Raw genomic sequence first — 24,969 nt, 5'->3', positions numbered from 1 at the left:
TTGTGTGTGTGTGTATACATACATACAGAGCCAAGGACAAAGGAATAAGGGCGGAGACATGGACGAGACCATGTATTAAAAGGCCCTGAATAGAATGGGGGTGTGGCTTTGGGGGACATAGTGCATTCAGAAACAGTCATAAATTCACCAGAATCAGATAGCCAATCTCAGCCAGGTAAGATGCTGACTCAGAAATGAACTGAACCACCCGTAGCTTTCCTGTTGGGCTGATCCCAGGGCTAGGAGCATGACGAGCTAACTAGTAAAAGTCATGACAGGGAACAAATCTACCGAGAGTGAGACTTTCCTGTTATTTCAAGTACCAAACTAAATGCACATACACAGAAGCACACAGAGGAACATACATACAGAAACACACACACACACAGGAACACACATCCAGGAACACACACACAGGAATACACACACACAAAGGGACACACATATAGGAACACATACACACACAGGAATACACACACACAGGAACACACATCCAGGAACCCATACACACAGAGGAACACACACACATCTGGACGGGGCAGGGCAGCCATCACAGAGGGCCCCGAGGAGCAGGGTCTGGGGCTCTGATGGTATGTAGGGCTGCACCACATGCACGGCTGCCCGCACCAGGGGCTGCTCCTGCACACCTTCCTCCAGCTCTGCCACCCTCTGGGGCAAAGGTGCAGTGCAGGGGACGGGGGTGCACACTTACAAGGGGTGCACACTTACAAGGAGTGGAACTAGTCTGGACCCAACCCTCAGAGTTCTGCTCCAGCATCTTGGGACTCACATGGCCCAGTAGGGTGGGGACAGCCACTGAGCACAAGAGAAGCCTTTGCTCACACTAGGCTCTGGCTCTAGCCTGCCCCTCCTCCTCCCACCGAGGTGACAGTTGCCAGCACACCCTGGGAAGGGATGACCTCTGACCAGCTCAGCTCCAGCTCTGCCCTAAAGCCTTGTGCACACAGACTGCACAGACATGGGTCCACAGAAGGACAGCCCCACAAAACCAGGACAGAAAACTTTTTCACCTAACTTAATAGAAAAGGAGGAAGCTAAGCAAAATGAGAAGAGAGAGGAATTCGTGTCAAATGAAACAATTAAAAAAAAACTTGAAAAGATCAGATATTGAGATAGAGATTAATAATTTACCAAAATAATTTACCAGAATACAGAATCATAATAAAAATGCTATATTAACTAGGGAATAGTACATACTAACATTCACAGTGTAGGAGTTCCAGAAGCAGAAGAGATGGAGAAGAGAGCCGAAAATGTAGGTATGATGAAATTGTGGCTAAAAATTTCCTTTAACCTGGGACTTTCCTGGTGGTCCAGTGGTGAGGACTCTGTGCCTCCACTGCAGGGGGCATGGTTCTGAACCTGGTCTGGGAACGATCTTGTAAAGCTGATTAAAATCTTGAGAGGCAAGATATTCTTGGTTTACCTGGTAACTCTAGTATAATGACAAAGTCCTTACATGTGTGACCTGGGAGGGTTGTATTCAAAGAGAAGGTGGGGAGATAGGAGCATTAGATAAAAGATTCTAAGATGCTATAGTCTGTCTCTGAAGACCTCAGTAGAGTCTACAAGATGAAGATGGAAGAGTTCTCTTGTTCAGTTTCTTGGTTGTATCCAACTCTTTGCCATCCCATGGACTGCAACACAGCAGTCTTCTCTGTCCTTCACTATCTCCCAGAGTTTGCTCAACTCATGTCCATTGAGTCAGTGATGCCATCCAACCATCTCATCCTCTGTCCTCCCCTTCTCCTCTTGCCCTCACTCTTTCCCAGCATCAGGGTCTTTTTCAATGAGCTGGTTCTTCACATCAGGTGGCCAAAATATTGGTGTTTCAGCTTCAGCATCAGTCCTTCCAATGAATATTCAGGATTGATTTCCTTCAGGATTGACTAGTTTGATCTGGCTATCCAAGGGCTCTCAAGTGTCTTCTCCAGAACCACAGTTTGAAAGCATCAGTTCTTCAGGGCTCAGCCTTCTTTACAGTCCAACTCTCACATTCATACATGATTACTGGAAATGCCATAGCTTTGACCCTACAGATCTTTGTCAGCAAAGTGATGGCTCTGCTTTTAAATAGGTTATCTAGATTTGTCATAGTTTATCTTCCAAGAAGTAAGCATCTTAATTTAACAGCTACAGTCACCATCTGCAGTGATTTTGGAGGCCAAGAAAATAAACTGTCACTGTTTCCCTTTTTTTCTCCATCTATTTCCTGCGAAGGGATGGAACCAGATGCCATGATCTTAATTTTTCAAATATTTAGATTTAAGTCAGTTATTTCTCTCTCCTCTTTCACCTCCATCAAGAGACTCTTTAGTTCCTCTTTGCTTTCTGCCATTAAAACAAAGAAAGAAAGTGAAGTCGCTCAATCATGTTCAACACTTTGCAACCCTATAGATTGTAGCCTGCCATGCTCCTCCACCCATGGGATTTTCCAGGCAAGAGTACTGGAGTGGGTGCCATTTCCTTCTCCAGAAGATCTTCCCAACCCAGAGATCGAACCTCGGTCTCCCGCATTGTAGGCAGACGCTTTACCATCTGAGCCACCAGGGAAGACTTTTCTGCCATTAAGGTGATGTCATCTGCGCATCTGAGGTTACTGATCTTTCTCCCAGCAATCTTCAGCCCACCGTGTGATTCATCCAGCTTGGCATTCCACATAATGTACTCTGCATATAAAGTAAATAAGCAGGGTGAAAATATACAGCTTTGATGTACTCCTCTCACAATTTGGAACCAGTCCATTGTTTCATGTCCAGCTCTAACTATTGCTTCTTAGCCTGCATACAGGTTTCTCAGGAGGCAGGCAAAGTGGTCTGGTATTTCCATCTCTTTAAGAATTTTCCACAGTTTGTTGTGATCCACAGAGTCAAAGGCTTTAGCATAGTCAATGAAACAGAAGTAGATTTTTTTGTGGAATTCTCTTGCTTTTTTGATGATCCAATGGATGTTGGCAATTTGATCTCTGGTTCCTCTGGCTTTTCTAAATCCAGCTTGAACATCTGGAAGTTCTTGGTTCACATACCATTCAAGCCTAGCATCAAAGATTTTCAGCATTACCTTGCTACTATGTGAAATGAGTGCAATTGTGCAGTAGTTTGAACATTCTTTGGCATTGCCCTTCTTTGGGATTGGAATGAAAACTGACTTCTTCCAGTCCTGGGGTCACTGCTGAGTTTCCCAAATTTGCTGGGCTATTGAGTGCAGCACTTTCACAGCATCATCTTTTAGGATTTAGAATAGCTCAGCTGGAATTCCATCACCTCCACTAGTTTCATTCATAGTGATTCTTCCTAACGCCCACTTGACTTCACATTCCATGATGTCTGGCTCTATGTGAGTGATCACACCATAATGGTTATCCCGAGCATTAAGGCCATTTTTTTGTATAGTTCTTTGTGTTCTTGCCACCTGTTCCTAATCTGTTCTGCTTATCTTAGGTCATACAATTTCTGTCCTTTATTGTCATCATCTTTGCATGAAATCTTCCTTTAATATCCCTAATTTTCTTGAAGTGATCTCTAGTGTTTCTCATTATATTGTTTTCCTCAATTTCTTTGCACTGATCACTTAAGACTTCCTTACCTCTCCTAGCTATTCCTTGGAACTCTGCATTCAGATGGGTAAATCTTTCCCTTCCTCTTTTGCCTTTTGCTTTTCCTCTTTTCTCAGCTATTTGTAAGGTCTCCTCAGACAACCATTTTGCCTTGTTGCATTTCTTTTCTTGGTGATGGTTTGGTCACTGCCTCCTGTACAGTGTTACAAATCTCCACCCATAGTTCTTCAGGCACTCTGTCTATCATATCTAATCCCTTGAATCTTTCTGTCACTTCCACTGTATAATCATAAGGAATTTCATTTAGGTCATACCAGAATGGCCTAGTGGTTTTCCCTTCTACTGGAGGGCGCACAGTCCCACTTTTACCAAAAGGGCGTTTGCGGGGACAGCTGCTCTTCACTTCAAAGCCAATAATCAGGCCAGGTTGGTGGAAAGGAAAGTTTGTTTGATTTCAGATTCCAGCAACTGGGCTGTTGGGGTTACAGACATCAACCCAAAGGCTGACCCCCCTCCACTTCAACCAGTGGGGCAAGAGCCCTTATAGACAGAAGTGATAGTGTTGCCATATGCAGAAACACTACAGTCTGCTCTGGGAGTCATCTTCAAATTGGTCATCAGTGGTCTGACCTGTGTCATCTTGCTGTTCTATGTACATTAGTCTTCAGTTCCAGGACCCATTTGTTTGCATTTCTTGAGTTCAGTACTCAGAATTGTGGCAGCTTATGTCATGGATATATTCTGGCCATCATGTGGTTAACTTCTCCACCTGGTGTTCTAGGATCTATACAGCAGCTCACAGGATATGGTATGCTTAATGACCACACGGTTATTATTTAGTCTCCTTTGACCCTTTTCCTTTGTGTCTAGTTTCTCAATTCTCTGATTAAACTTATTCTTTGAAGTTTTCCACAAAGAGCTGGGAAAGGACATGGTACTGGGGCAAGGAAAAAAGGATTCTGCTCATTTCACCACCCACCAGCAGAAAATTGGGCTAAAGATTTACTAAGCATTGCCCTGCCCACCAGAGAAATACAGTCAGTACCTCACATCAGGAAACTTGCACAAGCCTCTTGAAAACTGCAATCACAGAAAACTAAACAATGTGATTACATGGATCACAACCTTGTATAACTCATGAAACTATCAGTCATGCCATGCAGGGCCACCCAAGATGGACAAGTCATGATGGAGAGATCTGATGATGGAGAAGGAATGGCAAGCCACTTCAACATTCCTGCCTTGAGAACCCCATGAACAGTATGAAAAGGCAAAAGTATGTCATACTGAAGGATGAGATACATGGGTTGGTAGGTGTCCAATGTGCTACTAGAAAAGAGTGGAGAGATAGCTCTAAAAGGAATGAAGAGGCAGAGCCAAAGCAGAAACAACACCCAACTGTGGATGTCTCTAGTGGTGGAAGTAAAATCTGATGCTGTAAAGAATAATATTGCATAGGAACCTGGAAAGTTAGGTCTCTGAAACCAGGTAAATTGGATGTGGTCCAACAGGAGATGGCAGGAGTAAACATGGATATTTTGGAAATCAGTGAACTAAAATGGATGGGAACGGCTGAAATTAATTCCGATGACCATTATATCTACTACTGTGGGCAAGAATCCCTTAGAAGAAAGGGAGTAGCCCTCATAGTCAACAAAAGAGTCTGAAATGCTATATACTAGGGTACAATCTCAAAGGTGACAGAATGATCTCGGTTCAGTTCCATGGCAAAGCATTCAACATTGCCATAATTCAAGTCCATGTCCCAAACACAAAGGCCAGAGAAGCTGAAGTTGACTGGTTCTCTGAAGGCCTAAGAGACCTTCTGAATCTGACACCAGAACAAGATGTCCTTTTCATGAGGGGACTGGAATCTGAAAGTAGAAAGTCAAGAGCTACCTGAACTAACAGGTATCTCTGTTAGTTTGTATTAACAGACTTTGTACTCCAAGTTTGGCCTTGGAGTACAAATGAAGCAGGGCAAAAGCTAACAGAATTTTGTCAAGAGAATGCTCTGGTCTTAGCAAACACCCTCTTCCAACAACACAAGACCTGTTCTCTAGGAGTTGGAAAAGACAACAAAATGGATTCCCCCTACAACCTTCAGAAAAGAATGCAGGCCTGCTGGCACTTTAATTAGCCCATTGAACCGGATTTTGAATTTCTGACCTCAGGGTATGTAAACTAGTACATTGGTGTTGTTTCAAGGCACAAAGTGTTTGGTCATTTGGTGTAGCAGCAGCAGTAACTAATACGGATATGGTTCAAACCAGCCCATTTCCGTCCGCAGCATCATAGGATTTCCTCTCTCTGCTGGACTGTTCCTCTGACCTCAGAGGCTGGCGATACTCTTCAGGGTAACCCAACAGTGTACTTGTCTCTTAATTCCACTTCCTTCTTCAACAACTGCCCAATTCCGTAGTCCGCATTACAGCAAAGTCTTTGAAAGCTGTGTCTACTCTGTTTCTCACTGACCTCTTAACACCGCTTCTTGAACCCACTCTACGCAGAGTTTGCCTTCACCACTCTATCAGAGCTGCCCTTGACCTTGCCAGGGTTACCTGCCAAATCCAATGGTCAGGTTCAGTCTTCTCTTACTTGTCCCCTTGCAAGAACTGGATTCTTTTCTCCTCCAATCATTTACTTCATGTGCCTTCTAAAAACAGTCCCTCCTACTTCACTAGCCTCTTCTTCTCTGCCTCTTCTGCTGGTTCCTCCACATTTTTTTTTTTTTTAAGAAAAAACTAACTTCTCAATGCTAGGTTCTCATGAAGCGTGATGTCCCAGACTACACTCACTCAAGTATACCGTATTATCTCTGATTTTCTAGTTTCATGGCTTTAAGTGGCAACTAAATTTGAGAAGCCACAAATATAAATATTTTACCTAACCCTTTTCTCTAATAGACTTAATGTCCAACTGTGTGCATGCATCTTCACTTGGGTACCTAAAGGCATCTCAAAGATCCATGTCTGTAACTGAATTCATAATCTTCCCACAAAAAAATGTCCTCCCCCACATCATCTCCATCTGAGAAAAGGGCATCTCCTTTTCCTATCCCGTAAGCACAGACGTTGGGAGTCAGCTTTGATTCCCCTCTTCCTTTCACTTTACGTCCAATATGTCAGAAATCTAGTTGATGGAGCCCTTTAAATGTATCCCTATTCTAACAACTTTGACCACACTTACTGTTCCTTCTGTGGTCCAAGCCAACATCATCTCTCACCTAGATTGCTGTAAAGTCCTAAAAGAGGGCTCTTTTTTCTCTTTTTCATCTCAAAATAGCAACAAGGGTAACTTTTTTTTGAAGCATGTCTCTTTATGTAACTATTCTGCTCAGAACCCAAAATATCATTCTCCATTTCCCTCAGAGTAAAGTCCTTTCAAAACCCCTTGTGACACAAACCCTATGGTGCCACTATCTCTCTGGCATATCTTCAGCTTCTGTCTCTGCATCTCACTAAGCTTCACCCAAATCAGCCAACTTCAGTTCAGTTCAGTTGTTCAGTCGTGTCCGACTCTTTGCAACCCCATGGAGTACATCACTCCAGGCTTCCCTGTACATCACCAACTCCCTGAGTTTACTCAAACTCATGTCCATTGAGTTGGTGATTCCATCCAACCATCTCATCCTCTGTCATCCCCTTCTCCTCTCACCTTCAATCTTTCCCAGCATCAGGGTCTTTTCAAATGAGTCAGTTCTTCACATCAGGTGTCCAAAGTATTGGAGTTTCAGCTTCAGCATCAGTCCTTCCAATGAATATTATGGACTAATTTCCTTTAAGATTGACTGATTGGGTTTCCTTGCAGTCCAAGGGACTCTCAAGAGTCTTCTCCAACACCACAATTAAAAAGCATCAATTCTTCAGTGTTCAGCTTTCTTTATAGTCCACCTCTCACATCCATACATGACTACTGGAAAAACCATAACTTTGACTAGATGGACCTTTGTTATTAATGTCAGCCAACTTGCTGTCCCTTAAATGTTACATAACACTTGGCCTTCTTGAACTTAGTATTTTCTGCTCCGGAGTAATGAATGGAGCCACTGTCTCTATGTTGCAAGGCTGTTTCTTGTACAAATGAAAAGTTGCGTGGGATGAAGGGTAGTTGGTGTCTCTGCCTAACAGATATACAGAAATGAGAGAGATTGTGCAGAATTATCTCCTACAGGCACTTACTCATTTCTAACAGCTAAGTCCTCCTGATTTCATTCACAGTCTTATCCTCCAGTAGGTTATAGACTCAAGAATTTCTCATTTTAATTGATATTTATTGATAATAAATGTTACTAAAGAATATTCAATAAAGTTTTGCTGAATTAATGAGTGAATGACAACCAATGAATCAATGGCAAAATATATAAAAATTCATCAAAATGCTAAGCATGGGCAAAAAATTAAGAAATTAAATAAAAGAATATGATATGCTGCTTTATAGTAAGCAAAATATAATACTGGATTTTTAAGTCATATTTTTATTTTACCAAGATAATTATGCTAAGTTAAAAATGAGTAGAAAACCTATAATTGAAAATCTTTTCCCTTTGTAAATGAAAACACACACATTTATACAGTAAAATCATAAGGAAGAGGCACCAAATTAAAATATTATTAAATGGGTTAATCATAGCTTATCTTTATTCTCTATCATTTCCTTTCAACTTTCAAAATTTTCTGTAATTTGCATTTTTTAACTATCACAAAAAAGTATTCTAACTTTGAAGCCTTTATTGTTTCATGAACTGTTTATTTTTTTTAAGGAAAGGCAAACTTTCAAACATTCAGACATTTAAGCACCTCCACCAAGTACAAAAATCTTCTTCATAGTCCTAGAAGCAAGTAATTCTCAAAGAACCACAGTGAGAGCTGAGAGTCAATATTCTTCAGAGAATGGAAACTCAGGATGATCGACACAACTGAAAGAGAAGAATGATTCATTTATTAAATCAGCCATGTTGTCATAGAGAACATTATTCTGTGAATGTGGTCAGGATGGGCTAAAACTCTAAATCTACAAACACGTCCCTCGTTCTCCCCCAACAAGCACACCTGCAGGTGCCTGCTCCGTGTGCACACGGCACCTGCACGTCCAGTCCCAACATTCACGTGTGATCTCCACTCCACAGTGACAGGCAGTTGGACTCAGGTTACAATTTATATGAGAGCACAAGACCTAGAGCTCACTGTGGAGGCCATTTCACACACAGGGAGAACTTCTTCAGTCCCTAGTTGATGAAAAGGTGCACAAATTAGCTGCCCTTTTCCACACATCCATGGATAAGCAAATACTGAGCACTCCAAAAATACAGAGCACCACCATTAAGGAACTTGTCTATAGGAGAGCTAGCATGCGCACCTGAATAATCACACAGTTCAAAGCGGGATTATTACCTCTTTAATTTAGTCAAACATTGGTTATGCAGTAATTACTATTACTGCTTTTTTTCATTTTTCCTATGTTTCTACTTTTCTTTCAGAATTTGTCTTTTTAAATTTGATTGATTAAAGAGTGCATTCTGAGCAATTCCAAGTACCAGGAGCCTGGCTCAGGTCATTACCTGAGCCCACAACAGAGTACAGAAAAGTAAGTATCCACCTTTTTTTCAATTATCATGTCTTTTATCAGAAGCATGATAGCTGCTATAAAAACAATAGGGAGAGTTTTGAAATCTTTCACTGGAAACAAAATCTTCATTTCACCAATAATTGGTATTCCTTTCTCTCTAAATTCCCATCCAACATCTCGTGTTTGATTAGCCCTCTGTCCCTTCAATCCTGACATCTTCCTGCAGTAATTGGGCAGCTGGAATTCAATGTTAGTGACTAATTCAAAGTCAAGAGGGTAGGGGCTCCCCAGGGGATGGACCTCTGATGGACAAATACAACACTGGTGTGAGTCTTGACTCAAGAAACCACAGAGACCCAGATAATCTTACCTGAGTGTGTCCTGCTAAGCAGTCACTCACTGGAGGGTCAGTTAAGCTCAAGATCTACTTGTAATTCAGTTTTGTGAGACAACAAGGATGAAGACATGGGAGTTGTAATAGGGAAGAAAGGGCAGTGAAGAGATCAATTTGTAAGAAATAGATGGTGTCTTGGTGAAGAAATGCCCATAAGGGAGAATGTCCACCAGACCCTTACGGGACAAGGTGGAGGCAGGCCCATGTGACATCGTAGCACTGATGGATGTTGGCCTTTCTAGGACCCTCCTCCATAAAAAAAACATCTACAATACATTTTATAGTTGTGTTGGGGTTAACATGATTGCAGGCTTCCTAGGTGGCTCAGTGGTAAAAGATCCACCTGCAAAGCGGGAGACATTGGTTTGACCCCTGAGTCAGCAAGATCCCCTGGAGAAGGAAATGGCAACTCACTTCAGTATTCTTGCCTGGGAAATCCCAGGGACAGAGGAGCCTTGCAGGCTACAGTCCATGGAAGACCAAGAGTTGGAAATGACTGAGTGACTAAATAACAACAACAAAACTTGAATGCAATTCATGATGGATTCATTATTATACAAAATATTATTAATATAATAATTTTCCACTGATGTAGAAAGAAATAGAGATTAAACATGTTCACAGGACCCTGAAAGAATACAGGGCTGCAGGCACCTTGCCCTCTGTGTTTCCTGGGTCCCTCAGCCTTGAGAGGAGGTACACCAGGCATAGGGATTAAGGGTACAAGTTAGTGAATTCACCAGGATGTCAACTCAGTGATTTTATTGATGGGCTGGCCTGGGCCCCATCACATTCCTCTTGGTCAGAGACAGAGCCCTGGAGGAAACCTCTGGTCTGAAGTCTGCAGGAAGCCCCTGATTTACTCCTACTCTAGAAATTAGCACTGCTTTCCTATATTTAAGCTTTTTAAAAGCTAAGCTCTCCTGCTGACCTGCCTACTACAGAAAACAGTATTTGTGGGAAACATAGGCAAGTCACTTACAGGTGAAGATCATAGTATCTTATATTACGATTGAGGCCATCGATTGCTTTCATGTCTTCTGGAGTCAGTTCAAAGTCAAACACCTGGAAGGAAAGAAGAATCACATTGACCTCTCCCCCAAGGAGCCAGCCTCCCCCTGGGGACTGGAGGACTTTCCAGCTGGATGGAGACAAGAAGAGGGGATAGGGAAGCATGTCTGTTCTCAGTTTCCAGATGAATAAGCTTAGGACCCTCTGCTGAGTTCTCACCTCTCCCTTCCCACATCTTCTCCTTCTCTGTTAACCTCACAAACATTACAGCGCATCAGTCACTTATCTTTCCAAGTGAATTACTTGAGACAAAAAAGAAGAAGAAATCTAAAATCATTTTTTTCCAAACACACTGCTTTTAGACACTCCTGACTTGATACTTGAACCTGAGTTGACATTAGACTGATTGCCTCTCCCCAACATACCCTAAGGGCAACAGCATTTGGCCGAAGCAATATGGGAAGGAGGCTCCCCTGAGAAAGCCTGTTCAGGAATCTGATATCAAACTACTCATTATCTATGATTGAATCTAAAAAAAAACCTTTATGTACATACATTCCTGGAGAAAGTTATAAGAAGTGTTTAAACATTAAGGAACAACAAATTATTAAAAATTCACATCATAACAAATGGAAATGGAAAGCTCAATTTTGTAAAGAAATTCATTTTCTCCAAAGTGATCTCTTGTTTCAATGCAACATGAACCAAAGACTTAAACACATATTCTGTTGTGGAAGTTGGTATAGTGATACTGAATTTTAAATAAGAGAAGAGCTAGTCAAAAGCAGTCAAGACATCCTTAAAATAGAAGAACGTACCATACTAAAAAGCAAAACTTATTTTTTACTTCAGTAACACAGTACAGAAATAGTTAAATAGACAAGAGTGGGCAGAAATGTACTTATGGACACTTGATATGTGGCAGAGTTGACAAGGAAAACGTGGAAATGGACAGTTGTTTTTGTTATTCAGTCACTTAGTATGTCCGACTCTTTGTGACCCCAAAGGAAGAGGTTTTTCTCCCCACTCACTGACTGAGAATCATATCACTGTGCTGAAAAGAAGACTAGGTTAGTTGCCTTATTCTAGGCAATAAAAACTATACAGAAAAGTCTTCAGGCTCCTCTGACAAGAGCCACATCCACCTGCTAAAGCAGAACTCCCGAGCTGCTCAGCACTGAACTGCAAATGCACAAAAGAGCCCAGCCTAGAGGACAACAGCTGAGCTGAGTGCAGGCTGATTTTCAAACCACAGATTCAGATACATAAATGAACTCCGCATTAAATCCTGAAACTGGGGAGAGTTTCCTGTACAGCTAAGGGCAGAATAATGGTCTCCTACAAATAAATCAAAAGAGAAACAACCTAGCTAAAGTGGACAGACAAAGTCATTAAGAGGAACTTCACAAAGACAGAAACTCAAAAAGATTAAAGGTATGAAGATGAAAGCCTATTATTATTCAGGGAAATAGTAATAAAACCACAAGGCTTTGGAAGTTAAAGAAAATTTTTGTGCCCCCAAATTCACATGTTATGGTGTTAAAAATGGAGTCTTTGAGGGAGGAGTAGATCATGATGGCAGAGCCCTCACAAATGAGATTTCAAGAATATCATATTCATATAAGAGACTTGGGAGAGCTCTGTTTCCCCTCCAACATGTAAAGATACAAGGAGAAGCCTGTGACCTGGAGGAGAGCCCTCACCCAACCACCCGGATCCTGATCTCAGATCTCCAGCTTCACAACTGTGAGAAACAAATTTAAATTTTTTCACAGCCACTCAGCCTGTAGTGTTTTGTTAGAGCAATTCAAACAGTCTAAGAAAAATCACATGATGCAATTTTATCAATTGAGAACAGAGAAACTAAGATATTTTCCTTAGGAGCCCTCTGCCCACAGCCCTGCTCCGTCACCTGTATGTTCTCTTTGATCCACTTCTTGTTGTTACCCTTGGCCAGAACCACAACCCCACGTTGTATCTGGTAGTGAAGGGCAACCAGAGCTGCCGTTTTCTTGTGCTTTTGAGCAATGGCAGAGAGAACCGGGTCCTCCAGGAGAACGGGGTGGTTTGGGTTCACCCTGGAAGGAATTTCAGAAATGTTGAGGAGCTGAGACTACGCAGTTTCTATGGAGGCTTTTCACAAAGAACAAGTAGGTCCACTCTAGACCAGTGCTTCCCAAAGTCTGGTCCAGGGACTGGCAGCATCAGTATCACTTGGGATCTTATTAGAAATACAAATTCCATGGCTGAGCTGAAGACAAACTGAATCAGAACCTCAACTGAGACACTTCCCATTTTTTGTTTACAGAGCTCTGCAGGTGATTCAGATGCATTATTGAGTTGAGACCAGAATGCCAAATTGTGGATTATTTTCTTTAATTCTCAGGGGTTGTTTTCTTCGGCAATCAAGGGCATGAATAGAGAAACAGTAGGAGGAGCCCAGGAATTGTTTTTAAATTTCACTTTTTAAGGTATTGATAAAAATTGAGTAGTCTCAAAAATAAGACACGTTTATTTCATCATTATTTTTCTAGGATGTTCACAGAAATGCTTCAAATTGAAATGTTTTCTATCGTGATATACTGAGTAGTTACATATTATCCAAATTTTAGATATGGGCTAAGTGAGGCTTGCAACATCTGTTTTTACAAATGTGTTCATTAGTTAATAAGTAAATCATGACATCACCTTGTGTCTCTGGTCTCAACTGGGGGATTCTATATAGATTTCAGTGCAGACATTTGTTATTGATGAGTCTACAAGCTAATACAATGTAGAAAACTTGTCTGGGTGATGGGAAGATACAAGGGTTAATTTCATCCCACCCCTCACTCCCCTCTGCCTATGAGAGATTTCCCAGTACTGTGCTATTTAAATTGTTTCATCAAATATTGAATTTCAGGGAAACTCCAGATGTCTTCATTAGGATTCAATACCATTCTTTTACTCGTTGGGATCCCAGAGCAGCATAGGCAACAAGAACGATTTCATGTGCCTTGCAGAAATCCAACAGTTTGCTCTGGTTGAGATAAGGGTGACATTCCACCTGTAGAATGCCCAAAGAGAAGAGTGTCAGATTATATGCAAAGGCAATATTAATATGACAGAGAAAGACTAAAAGTTTTCAAAGGCTAAAGGAAAGACTAAAACATTAAATGAAAACTGGAAATGTCAACATTTACAAGAAACAGAGAAAAGTGTATCTATACAGTTAATTTTATGATAGACATGGATGGAAGAACCAGTCCAATACTGATACAGTAATCAAAAGCTGTGCTCTACATTTGAGTGGATGTTCTTGAGTAACTATTTCATAAATTACTAGTATCACCTTGAGCCTTTAACTTCATCCTCTAACCTGGATGATTTTCATCACCTCCAACACATTTTTCTGAACTACGCTCCCTGTTTAAGACTCATAAATGCTGAGACAACCAGACCAAGAATTCAGACATCAGAACCCCACACAAACCCTTAAAATCCACCTCAGCTGTTTTGACTCTTCATTAATTTACTTCTGATTCCATGTTTTTATCATCTTCCTTCCTGTATGCAGTTCTCTTCAGGGCACATTTCCCTCCATCTGTTCATCCTTCCATTTCAGGGAAATGCCTCCTTCCTCTAGTTCTGAGTTCTACCCACAGTTTAGAAGAAAGGCACTCACCTTTTCCAGCCAGATGTTTGTAAACAGAGATAATGTTATGGATTCTATTCACACCATCCAGAGAGGCTCTGCTCTCTAGAATCCTCTGACCCACAAAGGTCAGATGAACATGAGGGGAGGACAGACAGACATCAGGCTCCAGGGCAAGAAGGAGGTTGTGAAGAGCAGGAGGGAGAGGAGCCGAGCTGTTCACCTGGTTGCAGACGGGCTTGTACTTGAGCCCCGGCTTGTTCAGGATCTTCTCCAGCTGCTTGTGGTTGAAGTTGGACACCCCGATGGACTTGGTCAGCCCTGCATCCTTACATTTCTCCAGGGCCTGGGAGGGAGGAGTGGTGAATAGCCATGAACAGTCACTCGGAATGGGCAATAGAATAAGAATAAATGCTGAAAAACATCAGTAATCACACTCATCTATCAAGAATTACCCTTGACTATCAAGAAGAAAACTCAGGAAGAAGGTCATGATTTCCCCACCTTAGAAAAACTCCAGAGAAGATATATCACATGGAAGGAAAAAGATACCTGTCTGCACTGCCCAAATTCTCTTCCTCCATTCCTCTCTGTGAACATTTCAGCAGTGATTTCCTCTCCACAACCCCAGCATTCATGCCCTTAGATTCATGAACTGCTGAGTCTGATGGTCCACAGCCCATTCTCACAGGTGGAAGAAATGAAGGAGGTTCCCCCTCTTCTGGCTGGTTCTTTCCTCCATGGACTCACCTCCCACGTGCGACAGAAATCCACTGAGTCAAATATCAGTTTTCCATTTTCATCTTTGGGGTATAATTCCTCCCCTGGCTGGATAGAAGCACTCATTTTAGACATGTCACAAAATGATTTCTTAGCATTTACAGGCTGCCAGGCACCAGGGAGTAAACCTCCATCAGGTAGCTTCACAAATTTCTAAATATTAATATTTGCAAAGTGATTTGCACATATGGAGTTGTCAGCAATACCTTTAGGAAGGAGGACTATTCCAATCTCTTACACTCAATATATGTTGTAATAAATACAATTTTTCTGGGTCCTAAAAGGGACTCACAGTGACTTCTCTGAATTTTGTCTGCTCCTTGTACTTGCCAATTTTGAAATGCCCTTTTGGGCTGGGAATGGCAATAAGTTACATGACACAATTTCCGGAATAAACTTTGCAGTCTTCATATGGCTAGATATCAGACTTCCTTTTTCATCTGAGCATCAGGTGCCCTAGGGCAGGCATGTGAACCAGCAAGGCTATCTTTAGGTGGATATGGAGTGTGGACGATCCACACATTTTCTCAAATATTCATGACCATGAGCCTTGAACTGCCCCCAAGGTCATATTTGCCTCCAGTGGAAAATGTTCAGTAAAAAATAAAGTAAATCATGAGTAGTGTCTGATAAGGGATAGAAGAAAGGAGACATTTCTGAACACTGCTGAAAATCCTCAAAACTCTCTGTGTCTGGGACTTGCTATCTACATAGTCCACTAAGCAATTTTGCATTAGATAGCTTGAGTTTATTTCTGTAACTTGAAACCAAGAATTCTAAGTAAACCATCATTCTTAATGGCTAAGTGCAGTCTACAAACCTCATCATGAAGACAGGCAAGAGTATAGGCCATGTCTCCCAACTTCCTATACAGTTAAGAGATTTGACTCACCCAGAGGAAGCACCACCAAATCTGCTCAACTTGAAAGAGTAAAAGACAAGATTAACTCATCATGTTCAACGTAAGGCAGTGTCATGCTCACCACAGCTGCACCAAACTCTTGGTTCATGAAATCCCCAGACACTCAGAAGTCATAACAAGGACTGTGTGCAGAACTGACTGATTTCTATTTCCTTTAATTTTTCAGGCAGAGCCTCAGATTATTAACCCCTTTCAAAAAACTCAGTAAAAATAATCACAAAGGATTATTTGGGGGATTCTACTCTAGTGTAATCATCCTTTCAACCTACTAAGAAAAATCTTTCTTCAACCATCCATGCAAGTTGATACACATTCTAACACAAGATATAACATTGACGTGATCACACAAATTTCTAACCTTCAGAGCCAGCGGATAATGCATAATATAGAGATCGACATAGTCCAGTTGAAGATTTTTCAGTGACTTTTCCAAGGCTGGTCGGACCAACTCTGGCCGAAGGGAAGTTAACCAAAGCTGCAGAAGTTAAAGAATGAATGTTGCATAAATAATACACGAGGTAATTTTTTTTTGAGGCTTGTAGGATATTACTTCACCAAGGATGGAATCCCGGCTCCTGGCAGTAAAGCACCAAGCCTTAAACGCTGAACCACCAGGGAACTCTAATACTTTAGGAATATACCAATAAGCATAGTTCCCCAAACAACCCCACCAAAGGATCCTATTATGTAATTGTCATCTGGGCACAATCACTTGCACACGTGCACACACAGACAACACACACAGTACCTTTGAAGTGCAGAATATGTCTTCTCTCTTCACAGTGCCATCTGCAATCTTGCTTCGAATGGCCTGGCCAACCTCCTCTTCATTTTGGTAGGCATGAGCACAGTCAATATGGCGGAACCCAATCTCTATAGCGAATGGGGTGAATTCCAGAGCATCTCTCTTCGCAACCTACATAAGCAACAAAGGTACAAGTTGAATACCCACATAAGATATTGCTAGGCACAAGCTTTGATCTTCCCAAGAGTCAACTTTTTTCTATGTCTGTGGTTAGTTCTGTATGTATAGTGATGAACCCATGACAGTTTCCCTTAACATTCCTAATAAGTAATTAAATGAACACTAGCCAGGAACCCTTCAACTTCAGGTGATCAGTGGCTGATTGCTGGTATCAGAGGACAGCAAAACCACCTTTAGGTTCAGGGATTTGATGAAAGAACCCAAATGACTCAACAAAATGTTGTAGTCATGAATATGATTTATAATGGGAGGTGTTTGAAGCAAAATGAGCAAAGTTACAAGGTGCCTGGTAAAAGTACCAAGAACCAAGGTGAAAGCTTCTGAGACTTCTACCTACCAGTGAAGCCACACAGAATACACCCAAAAACATACCAAAAAAAAAAAAAGCTGTATCTTTTCAAGGTGTACAATGTGATATTCTCATATAAGTTATTCTTGTTATTCACTTGCTCAGTCGTGTCTGACTCTTTGCAACCCCGTGGAATGCAGCACTCCAGGTTTCCCTGTTCTTCACCATCTCCCAGAGTTTGCTCAGACTCATGTCCTTTGAGCCAATGATGCCATCAAACCATCTCATCCTCTGTCCCCTCCTTCTCCTCTTGCTCTAAATCTTTCCCAGATTCAGGGTGTTTTCCCATGAGTTGTCACTAGCATTAAGTAGCCAAAGTGTTGGAGCTTCAGCCTTAGCATCAGTAATTCCAAGGAATATTCAGGGTTGATTTCCTTTAGGACAGACTAGTTTGATCTGCTGGCTGTCCAAAGGACTCTCAAGAGTCTTCTCCAACATCACTGATCAAATGCATCAATTCTTTGGTGCACAGCTTTCTTTATGGTCCAGCACTTACATCCATACACGAACATGACTACTGGAAAAACCATAGCTTTGACAATATGTACCTCTGTGGGCAAAGTAATGTCTCTGCTTTTTAATACGCTGTCCAAGTTTGTTATAGCTTTTCTTCCAAGGAACAAGTGTCTTTTAATTTTCTGGCTACACACCATTCACAGTAATTTTGGAGACAAAAAAAAAATAGTCTGTCACTGTTTCCATTGTTTCCCCATCTATTTGCCATAAAGTTATGGGACAGGATGCCATGATCATAGTTTTTCAAATGTGGAGTTGTAAGCCAGGTTTTTCACTCTCCACTTTCACCTTCTTCAAGAGGCTGTTTAATTCCTCTTCACTTTCTGCCATTATAGTGGTGTCGTTTGCATATCTGTGGTTACTGATATTTCTCACAGCAATCTTGATGCCAGCCTGAGCTTCATCTAGCTTAGCATTTCTCAGGATTATACTCATATAAGTATCCATTGTTAATAATTACCACAAGCAAGCTAGTTAACACCATCACCTCACACAGCTACCTTTTAGAAGTGCTTGTAAGAAGATATAGATCTAGTCTCTACAAAATCTCAAGATATAGCCCATTATTTTTAACTATAGTCAACTTGCTGTACATCAGGTCTCCAGAATAATGCATCTTATAACAGAAGGTTATACCTTGACCAACATCTTTCCATTTTTCCCAGGCTTGTCACCAGCTTCTGGTCACCATACCTCTACTCTCTCTTCTATGAGTATCACTATTTTAGATTCCACCTACAAAGAGATCATGCAGTATTTGTCTTTCTATTTCTGGCTTACTTCACTTTGTTTAATGTCCTCCCAGTTCTTCTGTGTGATTGCAAATGGATTAACTTTGTCTTCAATGCTCAATACTATTCCATTTCTTTTTATGTGATTCAAAATCTTTCCCATTTCAAGAAGGTAGATAATTGGGGTAACAGACTTCTGCTGGGTCTAGTTCTGGTTTTTCTTAAATGCCCGGACATGTGGGGATGGGCTTCCCTGGTGGCTCAGGCGGTATAGAATCTGCCTGCAATGCAGGAGACCTGGGTTCGATCCCTGGGATAGGAAGATTCCCTGGAGAAGGGAAAGGCTACCCACGCCAGTACTCTCGCCTGGAGAATTCCATGGACTGTGCAGTCCATGGGATCGCAAAGAGTCAGACACGACTGAGTGATGTTCACTTTCAGGGATGTACCTGGGAATGAGCCTATGAGCTTCAGTAACAGCCCTGTCCCTTTCCTCTCCTCAACCCAATGTGCTCTGTGAAGTAAACAAGTTCTGTCTTCTATCTGCAAAGTGTCTCTTAATAATTTTTCCACTTTATAAATTAGAATAGTGAGCCTCAAAGTATAAGTGCAGTCCCTGTCACATCTACTCTAAAGACAAGATAGACAGCAAACTTTCTGGCCTGCAGTCTAGAGACTTGTCCACTAACCCCTCTTACGACCAAGCACTACAGACCATACTTCAATAAAAACACATTACAAAACCCCAGGATACATTACAAAACCTGGCCTGTAAGATTGTGTCTTATCCCCTCAAGTGATACTAAGGTTCCCATCAGAAGTTTCAAAGCAGAAACAGAAGTAAAGTAAAGCCGCTCAGTCGTGTCTGACTCTTTGCGACCCATGGACTGTAGCCCACCAAGTTCCTCTGTCCATGGGATTCTCCAGGCAAGAATACTGGAGTGGGTTGCCATTTCCTTCTCTAGGGGATCTTCCTGACCCAGGGATTGAACCCAGGTCTCCTGCATTGCAGGCAGACGTTTAACTTCTGTGCTACCAGGGAAGCCCAAGCAGAAACAGAAGCACAAGGCAAAAAGCAGCTGGAGTGTTCCTTGCCTGGCACCAAGCAGGTATCCCACAGTAGAAAAGCAATTCTCTCCCATTAGTTTTCAGTCACCTCATCTTCAGGACCTTCCACCTCAAATACTTCTCTGGGTCATATATTATTGGAAGCAGGAAAGAGCTCTTGAACTAATAAAATGTACAGAGAAACCTTGCAACTGCAGTCACCCACAAAGGAAAGCAGCTGACCGTGATCTTGACAGCCAAGTCTCACCTCTTCTGCCAAGCTGGAAAAGAGAGAGAAATTGGAGGGGAGCCCAGACCCAGTGTAATCTACAGGTGAGCACAGTTTCACACCCTGAGGCAGAGTGAAGACTGAATGCTCTCTCCTCTTTCATAGGGCATGGTTCTGGCCAGGTTAGTGGAACGATGTGACCCACCCAGAGTCACACAGGAGCTCAGTGCTTGACAACCCAAGTCCCTTTCACTCATGTTACATCCACTACTATTTATATCTTGACCTACAACTGCTACTGTTACCTCTGGAGGTGCATAGGTTCCAAATCCCAGGACAGGAATGAAGTGGCCGTCATTAAGTTTCACTCTCTGGCTTTTGGGATCCATTGCCTATTTCTCCTTGGAGTAAACAGACTGAGGATTTTCTTCTTTCTTCACAGGTTAGGAATAACAAGAAGGTAACACCCCAGCTGCAGCATCCAGTGTTAGCAGATATATTGTAAGAAGAGTATGATTAAACCAGTTTCCATTGAGTAAGAACAGGATTAAAATCAGCTGGCTTGTTTGCTCTTTTTTTAGCTGTAAAACACTATTATATAATGATGACATGTGCTGAATAATTATTGACTATATTTTAGACTAGACACTTCCACAGGAGCAATAGTTTTTATTTTTCTATTACAAAGCCAATCTCGATCAAACATCAGTTGAAACAACGGTCTTACAGTACAAACATACACAAATACACAAATCACACAAGCCAAAGGTGTTTAATAAGCATTTTTTAAAATGTTAACCTTTAATGAAGAATCAAAACTTCAAATGAAAATAAACTTGCCTTTTTACATTTTCCACCAGCAAAATTATTATGCTTTACAGACCTGACTGGTGAAATCCTGAACATGATATGGAAACCAGACTTTGGCCAAAGCGCTTATTGGAGGTTAATTATTAATAGTTTTAAGATATCATATGCAGTGTGCAAACTCTGAGTGTTCGTACCTTGTACTTAGTTATATAACTCTAAGAGTACTCTCATATGTAACTGACACATATTTTACATAATTTATTAACTGTCCCACATTATTCATAAAGAAAAACCTATAAACAAATTGAAATACAACAAATTTGGAAAGAGTAATGGAAATTGTGATGCACTTATAGACAGGGATATTGTGAAGACAAATAAAATTTAACATGTGCTGTGATGTCAGCAAAATGGTGAGATGGGAGGATGGAAATCTCCCATGGGAAGACAAGAAAGAGAAGGCAGCTGAAAAACCTCATAGGAGCTCTGGAAAACAGTCACACAAAGATCTATAGCCAAAAAAAAGTGAACAGACAACTAGGAAAAATTCCAGAACAAAATTACAGAAAATTTCATCATATCTTACTCACCTGTACCCTCCTCCTGCCTGGGGCAGTGCAGTCTTGATCAGTTCCAGTTGCCTCCCTCAAACCAGAATGATCAGAAAAAACCGTATGTGCAATGTTCCAACCTACCTGGGGACTGCCTGGAGACTGTTGTCTGTTCCACTTAACTCTAAACTTAAACTGAAGAGCAGCTGGAGAGGCTATTACAGCTACAGGAGGAATATATACATATATATATATACATACATACATACAGGTACTCAAGGACAAAGGAATAAAGGTGGAGACATAGATTAGACCATGTATTAATAGAATCCTGAATAGGACTGGGGTGTGGCTTTGGGGGACATAGGGCATTCAAAAAACAGTCATAAATTTACCAGAATCAGAAAGCAATTCTTGGGCCAGGCATGATGATGACTCAAAAATGACTGAGACCCCCTTAGCTTTCTTGCTGGGCTGATCCCAGGACTAGGAGTATGATGAGCAAACTAATGAAGAAGTCATGACAAGAAACAAATCTACCAAGAGCAAATTTTTACCTGCTGCCTCAAGTACCCAATGATGAACACAAACAACACAGGAACACACACAGGAATACACACACACACAGCAACACACACAGGAACATACACACACACATCTGGATGGGGCAGTGCACACTTATAAGGGATGGAATGATTTTGGACCCACCATCAGAGTTCTGCTCCAGCACCTTGGGACCCACACCGTCCAATAGGATGGGGACACCCAGTGAGCACAGAAGCCTCTGCTCACACTTGGCTCTGGTGTAACCTCTCTCTCCCCTCCCACCAAGCTGCCAGCATGCCCTGGGGAAGGGGTGACCTGCCAACATCAGCTCCAGCTCTGCCCCCAGATCCTCCAGGCACAAAGACTGAACAGGGACCTGTCCACACATGGACACCCCTGCAAGACCAGAACAGGTAAGTTTTTCACCTAGTTTCGTAGGGATGCTTCCTTGATGGCTCAGCTGGTAAAGACTCTGCCTGCAGTGTGGGAGACCTGGATCGATCTCTGGCTTGGGAAGATCCCCTGGAGAAGGGAACAGCTACCCACTCCAGTATTCTGGCCTGGAGAATTCCATGGACTGTACAGTCCATGCGGTCACAAACAGTCAGACCCGATTGAGCGACTTTCACTTCACAGGGAGAGAGGAAGTTAAAGAGAAGAGAGAGGAATTTGTGTCAAATCAAACATTAAGAATAAACACCTGAAAAAAATCAACCATGAGATAGACATTGATAGTTTACCAATATAATTGACCGGAATGGAGAAACATAAGAAGAATGCTACCTTAACTAGGGAATGGAACATACTAACATTCACAGTGTAGGGGTTCCAGAAGCAGAAGAGAGGAGGAAAGGGGCAGAAAATGTATCTGATGAAAGTATGGCTAAAATTTTCTTAACCTAGGACTTCCCTGGTGGTCCAGTGGTGAGGACTCTGTGCTTTCACTGCACGGGGCACAGGTTCTGAACCTGGTCGGGAAACTACTTACCAAAGGTGATTAAAATCATGAGATGTGAGATATTCCTGGATTACCTGGATCACTCTGGTATATTCACAGAGTCCTTATTCATGGGACCTGGGAAGGCTGTAGTCGAAGAGAAGGTGGGAAGATAGGAGCATTAGATAAGACAATCGAAGACCCTATGGGCTGTCTCTGAAGATGTTGGAAGAGTGTCCAAGACAGAAAACAAAGTGTTCTCTTGTTGTACAGGACATATTGCATATAACTCTTTGCACCCCATGGACTATAACACAAGGATTCCCTGTCCTTCACTATCTCCTGCGGTTTGCTCTAACTCATGTCCATTGAGTCAATGATGCTATCAAACCAGCTCATCCTCTGTTGCACCCTTCTCCTCCTGCCCTCAGTCTTTCTAGCATCAGGGTCTTTTCCAATGAGTCAGCTCTTTGCATTAGGGTGAAAAATATTGGAGCTTCAGCTTCAGCATCAGTCCTTCCAATGAATATTCAAGGTTGTTTTCCTGTAGGGTTGACTGCTTTGTTCTCCTTGCTGTTGAGGGACTGAATCTTCTCCAACACCACCATTCAAAAACATCAAATCTTCAGCCTTCTTTACAGTCCAACTCTCACATCTACATGACTACTGAAAAAACCATAATTTTGACTATATGAAACTTGGTGGGCAAAGTGATGTCTCTGCTTAATACGCTGTCTAGGTGTGTCTTGGATTTTTTTTTCCGAGGACCAAGTGTCTTAATTTCCTGGCTGCAGTCATGGTTCACAGCGATTTTGGAGCCCAAGAAAATAAAGTCTGTCACTGTTTCCATTTTTTCCCCATCTATTTGTCATAAAGTGATGGAACTGGATAGGCTTCCAGGTGGCACTACTGGTAAAGAATCTGCCAGTGCAGGAGACATAGTGACATGGGTTCTACACCTGGGTCAGGAAGATCCCATGAAGGAGGGTGTGGCAACCCACACCAGTATTCTTGCTCAAGGAATCCCATGGACACTGGAGCCTGGTCAGTTACAGTCCATAGGGTCACAAAGAGTTGGACATAACTGAAGCGTCTTAGCATGCACTAACGCACGATGTGACTGATTGCAATGATCTTATTTTCTTGAATGCTAAAATTTAAGCCAGGTTTTTAATTCTCCTCTCTCACTTTCATTAAGAGGCTGTTTAGTTCCTTTTCACTTTCCGCCTGAAATGTGGAGTTATCTGCATAACTGAAGTTATTGATATTTCTCCCATCAATCTTGATTCCAGCCTGTGATTCATCCAACCCTGCACTTAGCTTGATGTAAACCACGTATAAGTCAAATATGCATGGTGGCAATATGCAGCCTTGACGTACTCCTTTCCCGATCTTAAACCAGTTCATTGTTACATGTCTGGTTCTAACTTTTGCTTCTTGACCTGCATACAGGTTTCTCAGGAGGCAGGTAAAGTTTACTGTTATTCCTATCTCTTTAAGAATTTTCTAGAGTTTGTTCTGATCCACACAGTCAAAGACTTTAAAGCAGTCATGAAAGCAGAGTTAGATGTTCTTATGGAATTCCTTTGCTTTTCTGTGATCCAAGATATATTGACAATTTGATCATTGTTTCCTCCACTTTTTCTAAATCCAACTTGTAAAAGTTCTCAGTTCACATATTGCTAAAGTCTAGCTTGAAGGATTTTGAGCATTACTTTGCTAGCATGTGAAATGAGTGCAATTTGCAGTAGTTTGAACATACTTTCGCATTGCCCTTTTTTGTGATTGGAATAAAAACTGACTTTTCCCAGTCCTGTGGCCACTGCTTTGCTTTCCAAATTTGCTGGCATATTGAATGCAGTACTTTAACAGCATCATCTTTTAGGATTTGAAATAGCTCAGCTAGAATTCCATCATGTCCATTAACTTTGCTAATAGTAATGCTTCCTTGGGCTGAATAGACTTCACACTCCAGGATTCTGGCTAGAGCTAAGTGACCACACCATCGTGGTTATCCAGGTCATTAAGACCTTTCCTGTACAGTTCTTCTGTGTATTCTTGCACCTCTTTTTAATCTCCTCTGCTTTTATTAGGTCCCTATCATTTTTTTCCTTTATTTTCCTCATCTTTAATGAAAAGTTTCCTTGGTATCTCTAATTTTCTTGAAGAGATGTCTAGTCTTTCCCATTCTATTGTTTTAGTCTATTTCTTTGCATTGTTCACTTAAGAAGGCTTTCTTATCTCTCCTTGCTACTCCTTGGAACTCTGCACTCAGTTGGGTATATCTTTCCCTTACTCATTTCCTTTCCCATTTCCTCTTTCCTCAGCTATTTGCAAGGTCTCCTCAGACAGCCATTTTGCCTTCTTGCATATCTTTTTCTT

The 24,969-nt window shown here is 41.7% G+C and overlaps 1 protein-coding gene across 4 annotated transcripts; it reads right to left on the bottom strand.

Annotated features, from left to right (window-relative positions):
* LOC102176622 (dihydrodiol dehydrogenase 3) lies at positions 8,180-21,382 on the bottom strand. 4 transcript variants are annotated; one of them, XM_018057307.1, is made up of 10 exons: positions 21,249-21,382; positions 20,049-20,215; positions 16,635-16,802; positions 16,245-16,361; positions 14,935-15,012; positions 14,408-14,530; positions 13,487-13,596; positions 12,463-12,628; positions 10,522-10,604; positions 8,180-8,495 (listed from the first exon to the last, which is right to left on the bottom strand). In XM_018057307.1, the coding sequence occupies exons 2-10, from the start codon at positions 20,130-20,132 to the stop codon at positions 8,453-8,455; spliced, it is 972 nt and encodes a 323-aa protein (XP_017912796.1). In that variant the 5' UTR covers positions 20,133-20,215; positions 21,249-21,382; the 3' UTR covers positions 8,180-8,452. The 4 variants fall into 4 exon arrangements, with proteins under 4 accessions (XP_017912796.1, XP_017912797.1, XP_017912798.1 ...); XM_018057308.1 differs by having other exon boundaries at positions 20,049-20,177; positions 21,144-21,376; XM_018057309.1 differs by having other exon boundaries at positions 20,049-20,177; positions 21,249-21,376.

The sequence above is a fragment of the Capra hircus genome, chromosome 13, assembly GCF_001704415.2.
Source record: "Capra hircus breed San Clemente chromosome 13, ASM170441v1, whole genome shotgun sequence".
In the NCBI taxonomy this organism is placed as follows: Eukaryota; Metazoa; Chordata; class Mammalia; order Artiodactyla; family Bovidae; genus Capra; species Capra hircus.
Note: the sequence above shows the minus strand (reverse complement) of the source record. Positions and strands in the feature narration are given on the sequence as shown.